Source organism: Salvelinus sp. IW2-2015, linkage group LG19 (genome assembly GCF_002910315.2).
Source record: "Salvelinus sp. IW2-2015 linkage group LG19, ASM291031v2, whole genome shotgun sequence".
NCBI classification, from domain to species: Eukaryota; Metazoa; Chordata; class Actinopteri; order Salmoniformes; family Salmonidae; genus Salvelinus; species Salvelinus sp. IW2-2015.
Genome location: NC_036859.1, coordinates 27,268,011 through 27,293,202, shown reverse-complemented (window position 1 = coordinate 27,293,202; position 25,192 = coordinate 27,268,011). Strand labels below are relative to the sequence as shown.

The 25,192-nt window shown below is 44.2% G+C and overlaps 2 protein-coding genes across 2 annotated transcripts in view; one reads left to right on the top strand and one right to left on the bottom strand.

Annotated features, from left to right (window-relative positions):
- Nucleotides 1-25,192, bottom strand: part of LOC111979146 (chloride channel protein 2-like) — a 107,106-nt gene that overhangs the window by 54,260 nt on the left and 27,654 nt on the right. Inside the window, exons 2-3 of the mRNA XM_070448941.1 lie at nucleotides 2,284-2,437; nucleotides 24-155 (exon numbers count right to left, since the gene is read on the bottom strand). Of these exons, the coding sequence (XP_070305042.1) occupies nucleotides 24-155; nucleotides 2,284-2,437 (286 nt within the window). The remainder of the gene's footprint in view (nucleotides 1-23; nucleotides 156-2,283; nucleotides 2,438-25,192) is intronic.
- LOC111979145 (zona pellucida sperm-binding protein 4-like) lies at nucleotides 3,457-8,420 on the top strand. Its single transcript, XM_024009475.2, has 8 exons — nucleotides 3,457-3,854; nucleotides 4,056-4,243; nucleotides 6,326-6,423; nucleotides 6,670-6,827; nucleotides 7,105-7,297; nucleotides 7,468-7,615; nucleotides 7,847-7,922; nucleotides 8,186-8,420. Exons 1-8 carry the CDS (start codon nucleotides 3,491-3,493, stop codon nucleotides 8,257-8,259), a joined length of 1,299 nt encoding a protein of 432 aa, XP_023865243.1. The 5' UTR covers nucleotides 3,457-3,490; the 3' UTR covers nucleotides 8,260-8,420.

Here is a 25,192-nt window from a genome sequence, read left to right as displayed (position 1 = left end):
GAATATCTCTCCCTCTCTCTCACCTTGTTGACAGAAGGCTATAGCGTAGTCCATCACCCAGCTGACCAGGGCCATGACCAGACCCAGGAGGATGAGAAAGATCCAGTCCTCGCCCACGCGAGAGATCAGGAACTTCTGACAGCGAGACGTACATACTGGAGAAAGGAGAGAGGGAGGGAGAGAGAAAGAGGGGAGAGGAAGGAAAAGGAGAGAAGGGGTGGGAGAGAGGAGAGAGGAAGATTAAAAAGACAACAGCTTACAATGAGAGAAATAGTCACTGTAACAAGAGAGCGTTAAAAAAAGACATATGGAGTGATGAGAAATGGAGACAGAATTAACACTGTGTGAAAAGCAATTGGGGTGGAGAAACGGATAGAAATGCATTACGACTTGTTGAGCTGAATGAATGAATAAAGGACTGAGTGGACTTAGAGATGGGTGGAAAGAGAGAGAAATAAGGCCGCTAAAGACACAGGAAGCGAGTGACGATAGAGATTAAAGGGGTGTGGAGAGGAGGAAAGGTGAATGATTGCTCTCAGGTGGATGAAATAGGAGTAGCTGGCTGTCCCTGAAGACACAATCAAACATTGAAGAGAACCCAGTGTCTTGAGGGACACAGTCTATGAATGCTCTAGATACTGAACCGGTGGAATTCCAGACTTTTCCAGTTCACAGAAAAAGGAGAATAAATTGGGTCCAGTGAAGCTTCTTTTAGCTGACCTAACTTTGTTTCTTAAATGGTTCTCTTGAGTGCTTTAAACAGTTGAAGTCGGAAGTTTACATACACCTTAACCAAATACATTTAAACTAAGTTTTTCACAATTCCTGACATTTAATCCTAGTAAAAATTCCCTGTCTTAGGTCACTTAGGATCACCACTTTATTTTAAGAATGTGAAATGTCAGAATAATAGTAGAGAGAATGATTTATTTCAGCCATCACATTCCTAGTGGGTCAGAAGTTTACATACACTCAATTAGTATTTGGTAGCATTGCCTTTAAATTGTTTAACTTGGGTCAAATGTTTCAGGTAGCCTTCCACAAGCTTCCCACAATAAGTTGGGTGAATTTTGGCCCTTTCCTCCTGACAGAGCTGGTGTAACTGAGTCAGGTTTGCAGGCCTCCTTGCTCGCACAAGTATGCTTGGAGTCATTCTCCATTTGGAAGACCCATTTGCGGCCAAGCTTTAACTTCCTAACTGATGTCATGAGATGTTGCTTCAATATATCCACATCATTTTACTACCTCATGATGCCATCTATTCTGTGAAGCGCACCAGTCCCTCCTGCAGCAAAGCACCCCCACAACATGATGCGGCCACCCCCGTGCTTCACGGTTGGGATGGTGTTCTTCGGCTTGCAAGCCTCCCCCTTTTTCCTCAAAAACATAACGAAGGTCATTATGGCCAAACAGGACATTTCTCCAAAAAGTACGATCTTTGTCACCATGTGCAGTTGCAAACCATAGTCTGGCTTTTTTATGGTGGTTTTGGAGCAGTGGCTTCTTCCTTGCTGAGAGGCCTTTCAGGTTATGTCGATATAGGACTCGTTTTACTGTGGATATAGATACTTTTGTACCCGTTTCGTCCAGCATCTTCACAGGGTCCTTTGYTGTTGTTCTGGGATTGATTTGCACTTTTCGCACCAAAGGACGTTCATCTCTAGGAGACAGAACGCATCTCCTTCCTGAGCGGTATGATGGCTGTGTGGTCCCATGGTGTTTATACTTGCGTACTATTGTTTGTACAGATGAACGTGGTACCTTCAGGCGTTTGGAAATTGCTCCCAAGGTCAGTAAATATGAGTGGTCATTAGGTTGGTTCAAAGGCACTTAAATCTTTGGCACCTTCAGAATGACACACATACACAATCCATGTCTCAATAGTCTCAAGTCTTCTTTAACCTTTAACCTGTCTCCCTCCCTTCATCTACACTGATTGAAGTGGATTTAACAAGTGACATCAATAAGGGATCATAGCTTTCACCTGGATTCACTTGGTCAGTCTATGTCATGGAAAGAGCAGGTGTTCATAATGTTTTGTACACTCAGCGTAGGTCGACGCTGTCAGTTCAGTGGTGGTGGTGCACTCATAGGAGAGGTCATTGGATCACAGTGATCACTCACTCATTACACAGGTCAGTAAATGAGTGGTCCTATTGAGGTCATTAGACAGGTCAGTAAATATGAGTGGTCATATTGAGGTCATTAGACAGGTCAGTAAATATGAGTGGTCATTAGGTTGGTAAATACAAGTGGTCATGTTGAGGTCAGTCGGTCACTCACCATGACATTTGGCGCAGGGGTCTTTCTCATACTCTAGCAGCTCTGCCGACCGGCTGCGAATACTGGTGGACCTCCGCAGTCCCCCGCCATCACGCAGGCGGGCCGCCTCCTCCTTGGCATACACACCGAGTTCCTGTGTGTAACGCCCATACATCTGAACAAGAGCGGGGATGGAGAGGTGGGGAAGGAGGGAGAGAGAATATTAGTTAATTTTCAAGTATTCAAAGGGACCCTCATTATACTCAACCAGCTCCTGAGTCCTGTTTAATATAATACATTAATCCATGGGAGAGAGAAGGACAGAGGGGGAGGTCAAGAGAAAGTTAGAGACGGAGAGGGGAAGGAAGGAGAAATAGCAGTTGCATTTCAATAGTATTAAACCGCAGGGGTGTCCAACTCATTCCACGGACGGTCGGGTGCCTGCAGGTTTTTGTTTTTTCCTTTCAATTAACACCTAGACAACCAGGTGAGGGGAGCTCGTTACTAATCAGTGAGGGTAATTCATCAATCAAGCACAAGGGAGGAGGGAAAACCCGCAGACACTTGGCCCTCCGTGGAATGAGTTTGTCACGTGGTCTAAAGGAATATCTAAAAAATATTTATGAAAGAGAGGGGACAAGAATAGGAAGCAACTTCATACTATTGAGATGGATCAAAAGAGGACAAGTATACCATTAATACATTTCAAAGTATTCAAATGGAGCCATTTGATAGAAACAATTCCTAGGTGATGATTGCGCCCTAGAGCCAAACGAGCTATCAATGAGCTGCACCTGCCAGGCCCTGACTGATTAACTACCCAGGGATGCCTGCCAGGCCCTGACTGATTAACTACCCAGGGATGCCTGCCAGGCCCTGACTGATTATCTTACCAGGGATGCCTGCCAGCCCTGACTGATTAACTACCCAGGGTGCCTGCCAGGCCCTGACTGATTACTACCCAGGGATGCCTGCCAGGCCCTGACTGATTAACTACCCAGGATGCCGCCAGGCCCTGACTGATTAACTACCCAGGGATGCCTGCCAGGGCCTGACTGATTACTACCAGGGATGCCTTCCAGGCCCTGACTGATTAACTACCCAGGGATGGCGACAGCTCGACTCTTAACGAGGAGGGGCGGGGCATCTGCCAAACAAACGCACTCAATCAGGTATAAAAGCCTCAGCGAGCCCTGAGCAAGTCCTGTCGATACAATTGTGTATTACAATGGCATCATCAGCAAGGTGTGTAGTTGTGTTGCTGGCTGTGCTTGTGTGCTACAGTAGTGCAAATACTTGGGGAATGTTACTACAGAAGCACCAGGCTCCAGTAATTCAGCAGGTCCAGAAGGTGAGGCAGCAACCTCAGACCAGGCCAGTAACATATGACCAGCAGGCCAAGAAGCTGAAAAACCAGCCCCAGTGGCCACCTCAGCGGGTTACCCAGGGACCAGATGCCACAACTCCTATTGAGAAATGCCAAGTGAAAGCGGAGGAGCGAATTACTTGTGGTGTCCCAGATCTTACTCTTGCTCAATGTGAGGCAATCAACTGCTGTTTTGATGAGAGGCGGTGCTACTATGGAAAAGCAGGTAACTGTTTTGGCTTTTCCCTTCATTTATTTTACAATTTGCATCTTTGTATTTGCCTCTGCCTAGCTTGTAAGACTCAGATTTATGGAGTTATGTTAGTGTGAACATATGTTGTGAATTAAATGTTCTGTTGGCTCTATCATAACTTTCTAGAGTGGTGCATGAGCAATTACTCATCCTTTGTGCCCACTCCTTCCTCAGTGACTGTACAGTGTACCAGAGATGGTCAGTTTGTTGTTGTGGTGGCCAGGGATGCCACTCTGCCCAACCTGGACCTTGATACCATCAGTCTACTTGGACCACAAGATGCCCTCTGTAAGCCTGTTGGCACCACTAAAGCCTTTGCCATGTACCAGTTCCCTGTCACAGCCTGTGGCACCACTCTCATGGTGGGTAAATATCTTTCTCAATTTGACACAATGTAAATCTTGACCATCTAGGAAGTGTTTTATGACCCCAATCCATTGCTTCCAGTGGGTTTTCATATTTAGGCCTTGGTCAATGCTGCTGGGGTTCTATTCTGCCTGGTAGTTTGAGTCCTCTCACCTGGTGTGTGTCCCCCCCCCCCCCTGGATTTTATGATCTAAATGAATAAACAGAATTTGACTACAGTCCCATTCAACTCCATGATGTCTGTTTTAGGCATTTCATCCCATCTGATAGAAAAATAACAATCTAGAGAATGCAGGGCCCTGCATTAATTTAACCCTCCTGTTCATTTCATGTTAATTCTCTAGATTATCATGTACCCTGTCCAAAATGACTGCCACATTATAGCTGATTATTAAATCCATAATATGTTATCACCTGTTGTGTTTTTATTAATTTAAGTTCTTGTGGAACATTACAAGTTTTGAATTCTATTTGCTATTTATGGCCTGTAGGCCTCATTGACCTGAGCTCATACAACTCGTTTTCGACTAAAAAAAGCATAATGTATGGATTACGTTGATTATAACAAATACTCAGATGAAACAGTGCTAATTATCAGACTACTTTGGCAATTTTTTTATCAAGGATATTTTGTTTTGATACTGTTTCACATTTTTAAAGTGGCACAAAATAACCTGTTCCAGGTTAAAACTGACATGATGATAGGATATGAGAACTTTACCATTAGACAAAATTCATGTCTGAACACATTAACAGAATGTGAACAATGTTTGTTCTTTAATCAATGGTTACGTTTTGTGTTCTCATGCACATGTTGGACAATACGTGGTGGTTGCGTGTGCCTTGCAAATATATGCACTGCATTTATGGCACATGATGCTAGTTTTGACATCTCTTGGTGCACACAGATTGCACCTCTTCCTTCGGTCTCTGGCAGCTGTAGCTCTTGCTTCTGGCCCTTGTATCTCTCACCATTCCAGCAAAGGATGGCGTTGGAGCAAGGTATTTGCCTTTGAATGAGGGGTGCCACCATGGCTTTCTCAACTCTTCTAGGAATAGTGTCCTCTTGACGAATTTCCGCTGCTTTCAGCCTGTATTCACCTCCACTCACAGCAGACGCGTTGTTGGCCGACACATCTAGGATGTTGAAGAACACCACCATGTTCCAACGTGCCGTCATCCTCTTACAATAGTATGTGCCAGTAACCTGATCACAACAATCCGTAAATAAAATGAGTACATACAAGTGATACGTCATAGTAACTTGAGAAATTTAAGTGTTTCAATGTATCACATCTAAAACATATTTACTTATTCAAATGAATTGACTCCATATTGTTCACAAATTCAATGAGCATTTTGCCGAACATGTCTTATTGTTGTGCAGCTTAAACAATCTGGTAAGGGGGAAAAAGTACATGAGATTTGAAAGATGGTAACATTCCTTATCAAGGTTGTCAACTCCCACTTTGTTCCTGTTGTAATCCAGCACAGCGGCATCCCTGTGCAATTGTCATCAGGAGCACTTTTTTTCCTTTGGGCAGTAGGACAAGTGTCGGTGAAGGCATATTTAGAGGAAAAACAATCTTTGTCCTTGGTAGTAAAGCAGGAGGTAACTCAGGCTTGTTCCTTCTGACTGTCCCCACCATGGTCATTTTTTGAGCAGCTCCTGACCAAGAGCATATGGGGGGAAGACATCTTGTACCCCTGAAGACCTTCAGTCACTTCCAGGCTGGTTCCTTTCAAGAACACCGTCAGCAGGTTTCCCGGTGTAACCCTGCATCTTCCAGGCATAACTTGTCCTGGCATCACATGCTGCCCAGATCTTTAGTCCATATTTAGATAGTCTTCTTGGCATCTTTGATCAGGAACACCACAGGTGTACAAAAGTTAACACCCACAATTTAATAAATCAGCAATGCCCTGTGGGGACAAAGTCATGGAACCTTATGACAATCAGATTAAATAAATTACATTTTTCAAGGAACTTGTAAATCAGTCCAATTCAACCAGAACAGGCAAAGCCTGGATGTTAGACCCATTGGCCTACGCTGAATGTTATGTTTTGTCCATTGCAGGAGGAGAGTGGCTATATGGTCTATGAGAACAATATGATGTCTTCCTATGAAGTGGAGATTGGACCTCGAGGCTCAATCACTAGAGACAGCCACTTTGAGTGAGTCTTCCCTCCTTGAAATGTAACACCACAAAGTTCCCTTTAGCCAATTCCACTTGAGGCTTAAGTGAAATGGCCAGTACAATATTTTTTGCATTCTTTTCATACTGAATTATTTCTTCAAGGCATTTTCTGTTAGTATCATTGATTCACAGCTTGAGTCAATGTACTAGCCCACCCTGAGTCTGTGGAACAACAGTTCTGGCCTAAAGTACTTTGCATCAGTGTCAACATGTTTTCTTCTAGGCTGCAGTTCCAGTGTAAGTACTCTGACACTGCGGTGGAGTTTTTGGTGGTTGAGGTGAATGCTGTTCCTCCCCCTGCTCCAGTCGCTGCTACTGGACTTGTCCGAGTAGAGCTCCGACTGGCCAGCGGACAATGTTACAACAAGGGATGTGTGGAAGGTAAACTGGAGAAATGGTTTTAGAATAATACAATCTTGCTGTGATAGCTTGTCCCTGACAGGAAATTGCTTGGGTGCTGGGTGCAGGCTTTGACTCAAGCCAAACTAACACACCTGATTCTACAAATCCTAGTATTAAATTAAGGCTTAGTTGCATCTGATGGGTTACTACTTAGGTGGAACAAATGCCTGTTCCAACATTCTGTTTAAGATGGCCAGCACTGTTCTGAAACTGCTGCACTTCAGCTTTTTGTGTGAATGCTACCCTTTGTCCACAGAAGTGGAAGCCTACAGGTCATACTACAGTGAGGCAGACTACCCAGTCGCAAAGCTCCTGAAGGATCCAGTGTATGCAGAGGTTCACATCCTGGGGAGGACAGACTCTAACCTGGTCCTGAATCTGGACTACTGCTGGGCCACCTTGACCCCCAGTCCCCTCAGCTTGCCCAAGTGGGACCTCCTGGTTGATGGGTAACTAGAGAAACAAGATGGTTACCTTGCTGCTTGATGTGTTAGACTGACTTTCAATTGGTGCTTACATGTAACTTGTAAACTAACTGCAATCTTCCAACCAGGATTTCTGAAACCTGGGAGGGTTTCTGGAATTGTCCCCCACTATTCCTAACAATTACTTTCTCCAGGTGTCCGTACCAGGATGACCGTTACCTGACCAATGTGATCCCTGTGGATGGCTCCTCTGGCCTTGAGTTCCTGACCCACTACAAACGCTTTGCGTTCAAGATGTTCACCTTTGTGGATGCAGACACTTTGGCCCCTTTGAAGGACAGGGTACTGTATTTACTCTATTACAGCAGGAGTACTCTAATCAGGGTCTCATGGTCTACTGCAGGACTGCTGAGTTTTTGCCCTGATGCTTGATGGATTTGCCAGAAAGTCTACCCTCAAGGCTGAATCTGTCACTATGTTGAAAAGTAGTGCTGCTAACCTCAGACCAGTTTGAAATGGCCTTGGTTTAAATGGCTAATGTAGTTGATACATTTAAAGTTTGCTTTCTATCAGGTCTTCATCCACTGTAGTACAGAGGTGTGCCACCCTACTAGGACCCACTCCTGTCAACAGAGCTGCAACAGGCAAAGTAAGTAGCTTTTTGTATCTTCCAGTTGAAGTAGAACTTGCTGTTTATCTAGCCTAATTTTGTGAAGGTGTCATCAACCCTGGTACTATAGGGCTATGGGCTGTACATGCCTTGGCTCATCCCAGCATTAGAATGCAATAGCTATACCTTTTATTTGACCAGGGTTGGTGACTGTAAATGCTAATTCTGTGAATCTCAAGTTGGGATTTAGGGCCTTAGTGTCAAGCCAGTTTGTGCCTCATGATCTCCTGTTGCTCCATTAGGGAGAGATGTGGCTGCAGTGAATTCTGTGGCTGGAGAGACAGTGGTGTCCAGTGGGGAACTCATTCTGACCTGACCGTAACTACCTTCCACCTGTCAGGCCTGAAGAAATACTTCTGATCTACTTCAGCTTGGGATGAAGGTTTACTCTTTGACCTTGTAGCATACACACAATGAATATTGTGACTTGTAATCCTTTGGCTTGTTTAATAAAATGCTTGACTTTGAAATATCTGAGTTGTGACTTGACTAGAGAATTCTTTCTACATTTTGAGTGGAGGCTTGTTGCTCTAAGAACTCTGGTTCTGACATCCTTTCAATAACCTTGGCTGGCTGCTCTCACCAGGTATTTTGACATCTACATGCCACTAGCATTTCATATAAGGGTAATTTGTCAATGCCTTCACTACTTGAGGAATTATTTCTAAGCTAATGAAATAAATGGAAACATTTCCTGTAACCACTGACCTACAGTGTATATGGAGGGTAGCTTCACATGTGCTGTGTCCTGGCATTGGCTGAGACCAAGCAAAGGGAACGCTCTAAGAGCAGAGTATACTTGAATCCTGAAATGAATCAGTGACATGTCTAACAGGGTGATTAAGTATAGCAGATGTGGCTTGAGGGCAAGATCCTGCAGGTTATAATAGGTTCATGTGGAGAGGGATGTCTATGGAAAGCCTACTGTACCTGCCCTAGCATCTGGCTTTAACACATGTATCCACCCACTGCATATGACCACACTACCTAATGTCACATGACTGCACCTACACAGGACCGCCTTCCATCACCTATTGCCTGGCGTTCCAAATGTCTTAATGTTGACGTGTCCTATGCAACCTGTAGACACAGTTCATTAGGTCAGTGCCGTTCACTATGCAGAGCGTGGAACTCCCAGCTCAAATGAACAGCAACCCTGGTTTCATAAAACCTCTCCCCTATTTGACCGTGTACTTGTATGTAGGCTACGTGTGCCTTGTAAATTGAGCTGTTTAATGTATTGTAATGTGTGGACCCCAGGAAAAGCTGCTGCTTTAGCAATGGGGATCCTAATAAAACCCAATCTCTTCAACCTGTATAAACACCAGTTCATTCGGTCAGTGCAGTCCCTTCATCCCTATACTGTCTCCCCATCTCTGAAACCCCCTCTGCTCTGTTCACACTACTCTCCCTCTAAGTAGTGAGAAGCCAGAAGTGCGCTGAGCATAACACCTCCCCCAGACTCCTTTCTCTCCACCATCCCTATCGGCTCTTCAGCTACCATCACTTAATTAACGCTATCATTCATCTTTGTATATACCACTTGATGGGCATAACAATTCCTCCAGAATCACTTTCTGCTCACTTAAGCAGGTGAGGTACAGAGGGAAGCTGAGCAGCCATGGCTTCTGTCTGAAAGGGAGTATTTCACTTGCTTTGTCAATGTAAACATGTTTCCCATTAAATCCCAATGAGTTGTCCAACAGCCCATGTCATCACTTTACTACCATCTGCTCCTTCTTCCCATAGCTTCCATTTAACTGAAGCAGCTCCACCTAGCACACTGCAATACCTCATCCAATCCCCAAGCCCACTACTGTGTAGACAGCCAGTTACATCCTGACAAAACACACTGGCTGACATTTGTGGAAACAAGGTCCTTTGCTGTTGTTCTGGGATTGATTTGCACTTTTCGCACAAGTACATTCATCTCTAGGAGACAATGTGTCGCCTTCCTGAGCGGTATGACGGCTGCGTGGTCCCATGGTGTTTATACTTGTGCACTATTGTTTGTACAGATGAACGTGGTACCTTCAGGCGTTTGTAAATTGCTCCCAAGGATGAACCAGACTTGTGGAGGTCTACAATTGTTTTTCTAAGGTCTTGGCTTATTTCTTTTGATTTTCCCATGATGCCAAGCAAAGAGGCATTGAGTTTGAAGGTAGGCCTTGAAATGCATCCATAGGTACGCCTCCAATTGACTCAAATGATGTCAATTAGCCTATCAGAAGCTTCTAAAGCCATGACATCATTTTCTGTAATTTTCCAAGCTGTTTAAAGGCACAGTCAACTTAGTGTATGTAAACTTCTGACCCACTGGAATTGTGATGCAGTGTAATCTCTGTAAACAATTTTTGAAAAAATTACTTGTGTCATGCACAAAGTAGATGTCTTAACCGACTTGCCAAAACTATAGTTTGTTAACAAGATTTGTGGAGTGGTTAAACAAGTTTTAATGACTAACCAAAGTGTATGTAAACTTCTGACTTCAACTGTATGTATAAGAATATGTAGGCTAAATGATAATGAACACACCTCTCCAGGCTCACTCATGCATGCACATGCACGCGTGTGTGATATTAATATTGCCTGTCAGTGGCCCCATCCTGGGCTTGTGAGAACCCAATCAGAGGCCATCTGGAGCATGGCCCCCTGGGATAGCGGCAGATGGACTGGAAGAACTGGTCACCACGCAGGTTACCAGAGATTACCTGACACGTCATCAGGTTAAAAAACAATGGTGTAGCAACTTAAAATTACTGGCAACACCACAACAGTGCTTCCTCTACTGTTACTTTGGCAAGGTGCACACACCTCTAGTATTCATCAGGCCCTCTTGATTAGATTGACTACAGCAGTTATGTCCGTCTTCATTATTTGAATTAGTACTGGGCTTGAACAAAACCCTCCACACAATATGGGTCTGTAAAAGAGCAGAAATGACATCCCACTGCTGTAATATAATCATCAAAACACACACCTACATATTACTAACTACTGAAACTCAGAGCAGTGCAGCTTATCCAAAACACTCAGGGCTCGAGGGACAGGCTTGGGAAATCAAATTAGTAGCAAGAGATTGGACTGTCTGAAGATCTACTTTAATATAGGTAATGGAGGCTGGTGTTGGAGTACTGTAGTTATCATGAGTCAGCTAGAGAACACACGGACGCACAGTCACACACACAAACCCATGCATGCACGCACAAACACCAGCATATCGTCAGCACTTATACACACTTACACACACACCATCCTATTAGTGGTTCTGTCTCCAACCATGAGGCCAGGGATGTTGTCAGAGAGATTAAAAAATCCAACTGGGAGACTGTCACGCTGTCATGAGTTTACCTGTGGGTGGTTCTCATTTCCATAATCTAAAACACTCCAGGAAAGCATCATTGCCTTAGGAACAGCCCCTCCCCTTATTTTCTTATTTTGGCCTTTTAATGCACATGTTTTGTATTCTATCCTGCTAATACTATTTACCATTCCTTGTTTTTTTATCTATTTTTATTTTATTATGTACCTTGAGCTGTGGTCTCTGTATGTATTCTGCAATACAAAATACATGTAATTACTTTAATGGTCAGAGCCTTAAAGCTGGACTCCACCATGCTGACCATGAAACTTATTACAACAACAAAGTAGTCACTGCAAGCAACTAACACTGTTTTGAGTGATAGAGTGAGGGCTTTGCCTAGGTCTTTGTTGTGATTTTTGTGGGACAGAAAAAAATATGACCGGAACTTAAAAGAATGTTATTAACCGGTTCCCATGCTTTTAAAATAACGGGTCTGTTCCGGAACAGTATAGATCACTTTTGTTTCCTGGCCCAATTCTGTTCCTCAAATAATTTAATTATTTTACGGTTTTCGGTTCAGTTCCCTGAATTGGTTCCAACCCTTGGACCTAAGCAGTGGCGATTTTAGCATGTAAATACATATCTAATATGGTTGACTTGCTTAAACAAATGTGGTTTCTAATGACAATTGAGATGTACAAATTATGGCATAAGGGGACAAGCGGATAAGAGCCTATCCATAATTTCGATTAAGCGAGCTAGAACGGATGTAGTCAATAACTTTGTTCAGCATTTTTGAAATGTATAGCGATAGAATTCAGAACATGGGCTGTTCTTACAGTGTTCTCCCTGTACATCAAGTCAGAACCGTAGGATAAATAAAGGGGGCATATAAGCAGACAATGAAAGCTCTTACAATATTCGAAGATTACATTACAGGTTATAGGCTACATGTACACCACCAAGTCAGAACAGTAGGTGAAATTAAGAGGGGTAAATATACCCAATTATTAGGGTGAGGCACATGGGCTACTAACAGCTTACTACACAACATACACTTATGTATACTGTAGCTAAGAAAGTAATACTATCTCCCTGACATATTACATAATTTATGCAGCAGCACACAATACATTTTTGGACTCACCTTGTTGTGCTGTGATCACTTGAACAGGAAGGTGGCGTGGTGGTCCTTCGTGGCCAAATTTTGTCATCAGTCTGCCATTCTCTGGATTTATGGTGCTTTCAAGACAACTGGGAACTCGGGGGAAAAAACAAGGTTGAATCATGATGACGTCATTGATCTTCAGGTCGTAGCTCTAGAAAGAGGCCGGATTTCCAATTCCCAGTTGTCTTGAACTCACTGAAATCAAGTTTTCGCAGTTCCGAGTTAACAGTTTTGAGAGCGGCACAAATCATGCTTCATTGACAGCATAGCCAAATATCGAATGTTTATCATTTTAAACTTGGAAAAGGGACCCTTGATCCCAGATTTGGGACCATACAGCCACTCCACTGAATAGCAGGCTAGTGATTGTTAGATTTGCGATTTCCAACTTGTGTAATGTTTATGTGCAATGGCCGATGAGCACCGATACATTTTATCTATAATATCTCTTCATATGATAAGGATTTGCTATTAGATTGTCAACTTTATTCATGATGATTACTGCTAGCTAAGATTTAGAAAATATGATTTTGACATCAGTCTATTCAAAGCTACTGTACATTTTATCTGTGGCCAATGACCTTGAGCCTTCTTGGATTGTCACTTCTAATGTAACTCCATGGCAGCACCCATGGGAATAGAATTTTCTTGGTCTACCCTTAGACTTGGCAGTGACGTAGTGTCCCCATGAGTGACAGAACACTGAGCCAATCACGGCGCAATGCTCCTGTGAGGATCTGTGTTTATTGCACTATAACCCAATACTACATCACGTGATTGAATATTAGCAACTGTTGGCCTAGGCGCATGGGTGTCTGTGTGTGTGTGCTGGAAGTAACAGTTAGCCCCAGATAAGTGTGCTGGGAAGCTGTGGTTAGCCTTGAGTGAGAACAGTGTGCTTTCTATGCAGGTGCAAGTGGCTCAAACAATGTTACAGAGCTGTCTGACCTCAGTCTCTGGGGTGTGGGAGCGTAATCTACACAGCAACAGCGCCGGACACCAAGGAGCACCAAGAAGCTGGGACCAGCCTGAGCGCCGGCGATAGGCTGAGCAAGTTTAAACCACGCTCAGCCTCTACTGTGATAGGTCAACAGACGGGTTGGAACTACGTCTATCACCGTATAAGAACAGCTGTTTACTTACATCCTGSCAGTTCTCTGTTCTATCCTGCGAGGTGATACAGAGAACCCGTATATACGAAAATTGCATTTACCATTTATCGCTTGAGTTTAATAAAAACACTTAAACTATATTCGGTGACTCAATCACATTTTGTCCTGATACCAGATTTGAATTGACGCAAATCCCTTATACTCCGTATTTTCTGCAGGCTTGCCACACCACTACAGAAAGCACTGAGCTAGGCTGAAACACTTGCATTTTGGAGCTGCTTTACTCAAGAAAACAAAAAGAGACCATGTTTGTATTGCAGCTTTATTAACTCAATGATATATATATTTGACATTGTTTGAAAACATATGTGACACGTATTAATGCCAAAATAACATGCAAAACAGGCAAGCCCTGTTTTTGTGCTAAAAATGTGGGTCTCAAAACAGAATGACGGGTCGCCACTGGACCTAAGGCATTTGACCTCTAACCTGTGGTGTGTGCCAAAAATGTCCATTCCAGTCATTTCAGGAATCAATTTCCTGGATCAAATACAACTGACACTCACTCAAACCCAAATGTATGATGTAAGCATGCTGATTGTGCAATACGCAGTGTTCCATCAACTCTTTCTATCCAACGTGTCTGACTGAGGAGGCTGGTGGGAGGAGCTATAGGAGGAAGGTTCATTGTAATGGCTGGAATGGAATTAAATGGAACAGTATCAAACACATCAAACATATGGAAACCATATGTTTGACTCCATTCCATTGATTCCATTACAGCCATTACAATGAGCCCGTCCTCCTATAGCTCCTCCAACCAGCCTCCTCTGGTGTCTAAAGAGATTGTATCATTCATTGTCCCTCCTTCACACCTGCAGTATTTCATCATCGGGTCAGGTGTGCAGAGAGAGAGAGGTGGGGAGGGGTGGGGGGAGAGCAGGTAGCTTTATTCTGGCAGGAGATAGAGTTAAACTGAGCCCAGCTCCGTGTGTGTGCAGAGACAGGAATGCTGACTATGAGAAGGTAGATTCCCCTGAAGAGAAAAGTAGTGTGTGTGTGTGTGACACAAAGGGATTTAGAAGTGTTTCTCTCTGGGGCGCATCTCTTGCTTATGCTCTAATCACTCTCAATAGTGCGATCACACACATACGCACACCACAAACGGTACACACACCTTGCACGCACGCACACACACAGCACACACTTGCTCTTTCTCATATACCTATCAATGTGCACACACACACCTTGCACACACAAACACAAACTGACACGCGCGCACACACACGCAGATTGTATTGGGATGCGTCTGCAGTTCTCTGCGGGGTGTTTCTCCAGTTCTGCTTGATCATGACTTTGATCTCTGCAGCAGCCAGAGATCCTCCTGAACCCTCGCTGGCCCTGAGGACAGGAGCCTGCTGCATCTAACATCTGTTCTGACAGAGGCTTACCCCACACGAGACACACAAACTTCTCAAAGGAAGATATCAGATGGAATGTTTATAACCCTTCAAGACACCATCTGTCTAACCATCCCTCTATCCATCCACCTCATGAGTCATACAGGAGGCCGATGGTGGCAGTGGCAGCCAGCTGTCCCAGCATGTATTGCACCAGACAAGAGTTCCAGAACTCGCTGACCCAGACACCTGTCTCAAGTTGCACTGCAGATGTCACCTGGGGTCACATGACCAAACAAGCACCATCATCCAGAGCCGGCTATACGGGATGGCAAAGCCGGACATGCACCCCCGAAATAGAATTTGCCCCATACACATAACAAATSGTATATGAATTACAATGCCCGGTTTTGCCAATGTAGCATTATCTGGCCTGCCAGTAGCGCAGACTGGGACAGAGGCTATGCCGGGTGTGCTCTCCTGATCTGAGGAGAGGGGGGGGTAATAATGTAATAGATGTAACAGGAAAGGGCCTTCTCCAAACTGTTGCCACAAAGTTGGAAGCACAGAATTGTCTAGAATGTCATTGTGTGCTGTAGCGTTAAGATTTCCCTTCACTGGAACTAGGGGGCCTAGCCCCAACCATGAAAAACAGCCCCAGAACATTATTCCTCTGTCGGACTACCAGATGGTGAAGCGTAATTCATCACTCCAGAGAACGTGTTTCCACTGCTCCAGAGTCCAATGGTGGCAAGCTTTACACCAAACCAGCTGACACTTGGCATTTCGCATGGCTAGTGTGTGGCTGCTCAGCCATGGAAACCCATTTCATGAAGCTCCAGATGAACAGTTCTTGTGCTGATGTTGCTTCTAGAGGCAGTTTGGAACTCAGTAGTGAGTGCTGCAACCGAGGACAGACGATTTTCACGCGTTACGTGCTTTAGCACTCGGCGGTCCTGTTCTGTGAGCTTGTGTGGCCTACCACTTCGCGGCTAAGTCGTTATTGCACCTAGACGTTTCCAGAATTAACAGCACTTGAAGTTAATCGGGGCAGCTCTAGCATGGCAAAAATATGACGAACTGACTTGTTGGAAAGGTGGCATCCTATTACAGTACCACTTTGAAAGTCACTGAGCTCTTCAGTGAGGCCATTCTACTACCAATGCTTATCTATGGAGGTTGCAAGTTTTATTTTATTTTTTAACCCACAATTTCGTGGTATCCAATTGGTAGTTACAGTCTTGTCCCATCGCTGCAACTCCCGTACAGACTCGGGAGAGGCGCAGGTCGAGAGCCGTGCATCCTCCGAAACACAACCCAGCCAAGCCACACTGCTTCTTGACACAGCGCCCGCCTCACCAATGTGTCGGAGGAAACACTGTACACCTGGCGACCATGTCAGCGTGCACTGCGCCCGGACCGCCACGAGTCGCTAGTGCTCGATGGGACAAGAACATCCCTGCCGGCCAAACCCTCCCCTAACCCGGACGACGCTGGGCCAGGTGTGCGCCGCCCCATGGGTCTCCTGGTAGCCGGCCGCGACAGAGTCTGGACTCGACCCAGGATCTCTAGTGGCACAGCTAGCACTGCGATACAGTGCCTTAGACCACTCCGCCACTTGGGAGGCCCAGGTTGCATGGCTTTGTGCTCGATTTGAAACACCTGTCAGCAACGGGTGTGGCTGAAATAGCCGAATCCACTAATTTGAAGGGGTGTCCACATACTTTTGTATATATACAGTAGTATATTTAGTAGTTAAAATTGGGCACCTAGCCATGCAATGTCACAAGGTACCGCATAGTGGTTAGAGTGTTGGGCCAATAACCGAAAGGTTGCTGGATTGAATCACCGAGCTGACAAGGTAATAATCTGCCGGTTGTTCCCCGGGAGCCGAAGGCGTGTATGTCGATTATGGCAGCCCCCGCACCTCTCTGATTCAGAGGGTTAAATGCGGAAGACACATTTCAGTTGAATGCATTCAGTTGTACAACTGACTAGGTATCCCCCTTTCCCTTCATTACCTTGTTTAGGAAGCTCAGGGCCGGGTCAAATTTACACAGAAAGGGAAAAAGGGGAAACAATTGTTTCAGACAGCTACAGCTAATAATAGGCTTGATAGTAGCTACTAGCTTCATTAAGTTTTGGTAATGGTGAGCGGAATATTTATAGCTGGCTGATCAGCATGGATATCCGAAAATGGCTGGGCACTGGCAAGAACAAAAAAACGGAGGACCACCATGTCGAGTGTGATGCCGAGCTCACACAAGCAGCCTACTGGCCTGACCACCAAGGTTACGCAGCCAAGCAGCAAATGTACAGTAATACCCACCCGCCTGCTGATCAACAAGATCGAGAAGAGCCAGGTAGTACCAACAGCATGCAGGTAACATCACAACAAGCACCTGCACCTCTGTTACCCTATCCACCAGCACCTGACGACCTGTTGGATCTAACAAAAACTGAACCAGTGGAAGGAGAGTTGACTGATTCTTGCAAAGTAAAATTGCAATCACAGCCAGCAACAACAAATGGTCCCACTCAGTGTTCTTCAAAGATAGGACGGGCCTTTGTCTGCGATGACAACGTTGCTGTTGGCACTGAAACGTGAATTTGGATTAACATTTGGGACATCTACAGCAATGTGCGAAAATTCCTTCTCCACTCTGAATAACACATTCAGTGAACATGTTACATCAACGAAAAGCCCAGCTTGTCCAGCTGGCATTCGAGAGGGAGCTGACAAGTACATTTTGCCAGGAAGGAGAATGGAATCAGAAATATATCTAGAGGTTCATCAGAGCATGGAGGCTGCAACTCATCTAAATCATAAGCTACAACATTTATGGCCCTGGCCGCCGTGCCAGAATGATTAATTAATTGGTTTTCCCTCGTAATCCTACTGATTGTTTGGCAGATTTTTTTATGTAATCTTTTAGATCAGTCTTTCTTAAAGTATGGGTCGTGACCCACCTGTAAATGGTGGTAAATGTATAATTATTTCATTAATTACTGGAATTGATTTGGCCAAGTGCATCTGTGCTCTCTGTTCAGTGGCCTCTCTGCTTAGAAGAGGTCTCTGCTCAGTTTGGCAGCTGCGCGAGTGTGAGAGGGAGATGCCCGTGTGCTTCGCGGTTTACTGGATCTTTTTTCTGCAGTTTTCTTGGAGATCACTCCGCGACACACACGATGCAGCGCTGTCGTTCAAGCCACTGACTTGTTATTCCCACTCGCCATCACTCACCGCTGTCATGGAATGGACTCATGCTAGACACAAGTTCTGACTGAGCTCAATAGTCATGAAATGGACTCATGCTAGACACAAGTTCTGACTGAGCTCAATAGTCATGAAATGGACTCATGCTAGACACAAGTTCTGACTGAGCTCAATAGTCATGAAATGGACTCATGCTAGACACAAGTTCTGACTGAGCTCAATTGTCATGAAATGCATATAGCGATGAGTTTCTCTCTCTTTCATACAAACTTATATCGAGAAGCGCCCACAATGTGTTTTGTGCGGGGAAGTGCTTAGTAATGAGTCTCTAGGAAGAAATTAATAAAACGGTGGTGGTAAACCCAGGGAGTTCTTTCAGAACAGGACAGAATGTTTCAGGAAACAGTGCTTCAACAGTGGAAAAGTAAGTCAGCTAGCAAGGCATTGTTGTCATTTTATAACAGGTGATGATAATCAGAAATAAGGGAGTACTAACTAACTCTCATAGTAGTAGATGTGAGTTTCTCTTTCAAACAATCCCCTGGCCTTGTACACAGCTAATAGCTAACATTAGCCAAACAAGCTAGTAACAGTACAGATGAAGATGAAAAATGATCAGGCCTACTGTACATCTACTGTAGAAATGATTGTTAAAAACTAGTTTAGGTTGGAACTGTTGCTGTTAAAATACAAGAATATTTTATATTCTTAACTTTCAACAATAATTTCTACAGTAAGATGTACAGTGGCCTGATCGTTTTTAATCTGTACTGTTACTTAGGGTTGCAATATCAAAAAGCCTGCATGTGTGTTCTGTTATTCATCTGTGTGATGTGATCAATCTGTTTATTCCAGTTCAGAATGAAAATGATTTATTGTATTTTAACAGCAACAGTTCCAACCTAGACAGATGTAAGAGTTTTCAATGGGGGAAAATAAACATTAATAGATATTTATATGGATATTTAATTACATTGTCATTTGTTTTTGTCTATATTGCATTTGTTTTAGGCTTAAGGGCAATGAAATGTACTGATATTTATGTATAGTTGCATATTTTCATAAGCTTGGGTCCCAGGAAAACAGAATTTCTCATTTGGGTCCCAGGCTGAAAAAGTTTAAGAACCCCTGTTTTAGATTTATCTGTGATTCTTAATGTCAGTGTTTCCTTTTGAGGGTCTAATTCATATTGATAGATATACAGCTTTGCGTTATTTGACGGGTACAAGGCCCAATGTAGCCTATTGGTTGTTCTCTGAGGTTACGCTGAAATTGGCAGTGCATGTAATGTTATCGTTTCATCGTGCTGACTGGCGGTAGCCTTCCTTCTGTCCGTGGTCCTGAATGGCATAGTCCATCACTCTAAGACATGTGCTACTGAAATTGTATATGGTTAAGGACAATGGTGCAACACTAATAAAAAATAATATATTATACCAAATGCGCTTTCTCCCTTGTTTGATAGCGGTCGCTGTCCGCAGTTCTGAAATATCAGTTGAGCTGTTGAATTGGCACCTTTTTTCCCCCTTGACCAGTTGATATGTGCATAAAGGCAAAGTTAACCAGCATATTAGTGTTGAAAAAAATGCAATGGAGGAAACAGTGGAGTTAGGTGGCGAGAAAACAGCCCTAATTATCTAAGAAAGTGAGGAGAGAGGAAACCCCAACTTAATTAGATCTATAATCTCACTATTAAATCTGCCTGGCTTTATAAATATATACAGCGCCTTCGGAAAGTATTCAGACACCTTGACTTTTCTTCATTTTGTTACGTTACAGCCTTATTCTAAAATTGATTCAATCGTTTTCCCCCCTCATCAATCTACAGACAATATTATTATTTTTTTTGTTGCTAATTTGGAAGAAAAATAAAAACGGAAATATCATATTTACATAAGTATTCTGACCCTTTACGCAGTACTTTGTTGAAGCACATTTGGCAGCGATTACAGCCTCAAGTCCTCTTGAGTATGACACTAAAAGCATGGCACACCTGTAATTGGAAAGTTTCTTCCATTCTTCAATGCAGATCCTCTCAAGCTCTGTCAGGTTGGATGGGGAGTGTTGCTGCACAGCTATTTTCAGGTCTCTCCAGAGCTGTTCGATCGGGTTCAAGTCTGGGCTCTGGCTGGGCCACTCAAGGACATTCAGAGATTTGTCCCGATTTGTAATTTTTTTAAATTTAATTTAATTTAACCTTTATTTAACTAGGCACTCCTGTATTGTCTTGGTCGTTGTCCTGTTGGAAGATAAACCTTCGCCCCAGTCTGAGGTCCTGAGTTCTCCTGAGCAGGTTTTCATTGTGGATCTCTCTGTACTTTGCTCTGTTCATCTTTGCCTCAATCCTGACTAGTCTCTTGTTTTTCATGGTCAGAGAGTCTTTAGGTGCCTTTTGGCAAACTCCAAGCGAGCTGTCATGTGCCTTTCACTGAGGAGTGGCTTCTGTCTGGCCACTCTATCATAAAGGCCTGATTGGAGAAGTGCTGCAGGGATGGTGTTCCTTCTGGATGGTTCTCCCATTTCCACTGAGGAACTCTGGAGCACTATCAGAGTGACCATTGGCTTCTTGATCTTCTCCCTGACCAAGGCCCTTCTCCCCCGATTGCTCAGTTTGGCCGGGCGCCCAGCTCTAGGAAGAGTCTTCGTGGTTCCAAACTTATTCCATTTAAGAATGATGGAGGCCACTGTGTTCTTGGCGACCTTCAATGCTGCAGAAATGTTTTGGAACCCTTCGCTAGAACCGTGCCTCGACACAATCCTGTCTCGGAGCGCTATGGACAATTCCTTCGACCTCATGGCTTGTTTTTTTTCTGACATGCACTGTCAACTGTGGGACCTTATATAGACAGGTGTAAGCCTTTCCAAATCATGTCCGATCAATTGAATTTACCACAGGTGGACTCCAATCAAGTTGTAGAAACATCTCAAGGATTATCAATGGAAAATGGATGCACCTGAGCTCAATTTCGAGTCTCAAATAAAATTGTATTGGTCACATACACATGCTTAGCAGACTATGCAGTAAAATCTAACATGTAATCTAACAAATTCACAACAACTACCTTATACACACAAATACACACAAATATAAAAGGATGAATAAGAATATGTCATTATAAATATATGGATGAGCGATGGCATAGGCAAGATGCAGTAGATGGTGTAGAATACAGTATATACATATGAGATGAGTAATGTAGGACATGTAAACATTATTAAAGTGCCGTTATTTAAAGTGACTAGTGATACCTTTATTAAGTCTGTTTATTTAAGTGGCCAGAGATTTGAGTCAGTATGTTGGCAGCAGCCTCTGTATGTTAGTGATGGCTGTTTAACAGTCTGATGGCCTTGAGATAGAAGCTGTTTTTCAGCCTCTCGGTCCCAGCTTTGATGCACCTGTACTGACCTCGCCTTCTGGATGATAGCGGGGTGAACAGGCAGTGGCTCGGGTGGTTGTTGTCCTTGATGATCTTCTTGGCCTTCCTGTGACATCGGGTGCTGTAGGTGTCATGGAGAGCAGGTAGTTTGCCCCCGGTGATGCGTTGTGYAGWCCGCACYACCCTCTGGAGAGCCTTGCGATTGAGGGCAGTGCAAATGCCGTACCAGGCGGCGATACAGCCCGACAGGATGCTCTTGATTGTGCACCTGTAAAAGTTTGTGAGTGTTTTAGATGACAAGCCAAATACCTTAAGCCTCCTGAGGTTGAAGAGGCACTGTTGCGCCTTCTTCACCACGCTGTCTGTGTTGGTGGACCATTTCAGTTTGTCCGCGATGTGTACGCCGATGTGGATGGGGGGGTGCTCCCTCCACGATCATCTCCTTTGTTTTGTTGACGTTGAGTGAGAGGTTATTTTCCTGACACCCCACTCCGAGGGCTCTCACCTCCTTCCTGTAGGCTGTCTCGTCGTTGTTGATAACCAGGCCTACCACTGTAGTGTCGTCTGCAAACTTGATGATTGAGTTGGAAGCATGGCCACGCAGTCATGGGTGAACAAGGAGTTCAGGAGAGGGCTGAGAACGCACCCTTGTGGGGCCCCAGTGTTGAGGATCAGCGGGTGGAGATGTTGTTTCCTACCTTCACCACCGGTGGGCAGCCCGTCAGAAAGTCCAGGACCCAGTTGCACAGGGCGGGGTTTGGAGGGTTTGGGCGAGTTTGGAGGGTACTATGGTGTTAAATGCTGAGCTGTAGTCAATGAACAGCATTCTTACATAGGTATTCCTCTTGTCCAGATGGGATAGGGCAGTGTGCAGTGTGATGGCGATTGCGTCGTCTGTGGACCTATTGGGGCGGTAAGCAAATTGGAGTGGGTCTAGGGTATCAGGTAGGATGGAGGTGATATGGTCCTTGACTAGTCCCCCAAAGCACATCATGATGACAGAAGTGAGTGAAATAGGGCGATAGTCATCTAGTTCAGTTACCTTAGCTTTCTTGGGAACAGCAACAATGGTGGCCACCTTGAAGCATGTGGGGACAGCAGACTGGGATAGGGATTGGTTGAATATGTCCGTAAACACACCAGCCAGCTGGTCTGCGCATGCTCTGAGGACGCGGCTAGGGATGCCGTCTGGGCCAGCAGCCTTGCGAGGGTTAACACGTCAAAATGTTTTACTCATGGTGAAGGAGAGCCCAAAGGTATTGGTAGCGGGCCGTGTCAGTGGCACTGTATTGTCCTCAAAGCGAGCAAAGAAGATGTTTAATTTGTCTGGGAGCAAGACGTCGGTGTCCGCGACGAGGCTGGTTTTCTTTTGTAATCCGTGATTGACTGTAGACCCTGCCACATACGTCTCCTGTTTGAGCCTTTGAATTGCGACTCCAGTTTGTCTCTATACTGACGCTTTGCTTGTTTGATTGCCTTGCGGAGAGAATAGCTACACTGTTTGTATTCGGTCATGCTTCCGGTCACCTTGCCCTGGTTAAAAGCAGTGGTTCGCGCTTTCAGTTTCACGCGAATGCTGCCGTCAATCCACGGTTTCTGGTTAGCGAAGGTTTTAATGGTCACAGAGGGTACAACATCTCTGATGCACCTGCTAATAAACTCGCTCACTGAGTCAGCGTATACATCAATGTTATTGTCTGAGGCAATCCGGAACATATCCCAGTCCACGTGATCGAAGCAATCTTGAAGCGTGGAATCTGATTGGTCAGACCAGCGTTGTATTGACCTGAGCATGGGCGTCTCCTGTTTTAGTTTCTGTCTGTAGGCTGAGAGCAACAAAATGGAGTCATGGTCAGATTTGCCGAAGGCAGGGCGGGGGAGGGCTTTGTATGCATCGCGGAAGTTAGTGTAGCAATGATCCAGGAAGCTACCAGCTCTTGTCGTGCATTTGATATGCTGATAGAATTTAGGAAGTATGGTTCTTAGGTTAGCTTTGTTAAAATCCCCAGCTACAATAAATGCAGCCTCAGGATGTATGGTTTTCAGTTAACATAGAGTCCAGTGAAGTTCTTTCAGGGCCGACGAGGGGCCGATCCGTCTGCCTCTCCTGCGGCGACCGCGTTGTTTTGAGTCGGCCTCTGGGATAAGATTGCATGTCCAGGGTGGAGGTCTGAACAAAGGATCCGCTTCGGGAAAGGCGTATTCCTGGTCGTAATGATGGTAAGTTGACATCGCTTTTATATCCAACAGTTCTTCCCGGCTGTATATAATAACACTTGAGATTTTCTGGGCTAACGATGTAAGAAATAAAACATAAAAAAACAAATAACTGCATAGTTTATCAGGACCTGAAACGAGGCGACCATCTCTGTCGGCGCCATCTTGCTAGTCTCATTGCAAAGGTTTTTTTTATTTTTATTAATTTGCTAAAATTTCTACAAATCTGTTTTCACTTCATCATTATGGGATATTGTGTATAGATTGCTGAGGATTTTCTTTTATCTAATCCATTTTAGAATAAGGCTGTAATGTAACAAAATGTGGAAACAGTCAAGGGGTCTAACTACTTTCCAAAGGTGCTGTATATCTACAGAAATAAGACAGATCCTGCTTCTGTAGCCTGTTTGAGTGTTTGTTTCATATCCTACTGATTCTGTGAGCACCAAGCCTCACGAAACCACAACATGCCGAATAAACAATTTTACAAATTCATCTGTTTTTAATCTTTTCTATGCTGTAATAAAGGCTTTACACTTATTTTCATTAGAACAGCCTCTCTGGTATTACTTATAATTTATTAAGTGTTTACACTGTTCCAAATTGTCAGACAAATTATATATTTTTTTATATAATAATCCTCCTTTTTCTTGATCTCCTTATCGTTATTATTACTATTATGATAATCCATATAATAATAAGTAATGTCATTAGCATTAGTAGGCTTAGTATAGCAGCCTTGTATACTCACCATCGAGCTGTAGGCCTAAGAGCGCATCCTGTTTAGTCTTAATACCGTAACTTACTTAGGCCTACATTTATACTACCCACCACTGCAACCTGTACGCTCTCGTTGGCTGACCCTCGCTTCATACTCGTAGCCAAACCCACTGGCTTCAGGTCATCTACAAGTCTCTGATAGGTAAGACCCCGCCTTATCTCAGCTCACTGGTCACCATTGCAGCACCCATCTGTAGCACGCGCTCCAGCAGGTATTTCTCTCTAGTCACCCCCAAAGCCAATTCCTCCTTTGACCGCCTTTCCTTCCAGTTCTCTGCTGCCAATGACTGGAATGAATTGCAAAAATCACTGAAGCTGGAGACTCTTACCTCCCTCACTAGCTTTAAGCACCAGCTGTCTGAGCAGCTCACAGATCACTGCACCTGTACATAGCCCATCTGTAAATAGCCCACCCAACTACCTCATCCCCATACTGTATTTATGTATTTATCTTGCTCCTTTTCACCCCTGTATCTTTACTTGCACATTCATCTTCTGCCCATCAATCACTCTAGTGTCTAATTGGTATATTGTAATTACTTCGCCACCATGGCCTATTTATTGCCTTACCTCCCTTTTCTTACCTCATTTGCACACACTGTATATAGATTTTCTTCAACTGTATTATTATTACATTATTACTGTATGTTTTGTTTATTCCATGTGTAACTCTGTGT

Excerpts from the sequence above, each read along its gene's own strand:
- LOC111979145 (XM_024009475.2), top strand. The coding sequence starts at position 3,491 with ATGGCATCATCAGCAAGGTGTGTAGTTGTGTTGCTGGCTGTGCTTGTG. Across the intron at positions 4,244-6,325 it reads CCTGTGGCACCACTCTCATG|GAGGAGAGTGGCTATATGGT; the intron begins GTGGGTAAATAT and ends TGTCCATTGCAG. Across the intron at positions 7,923-8,185 it reads ACAGAGCTGCAACAGGCAAA|GGAGAGATGTGGCTGCAGTG; the intron begins GTAAGTAGCTTT and ends TTGCTCCATTAG.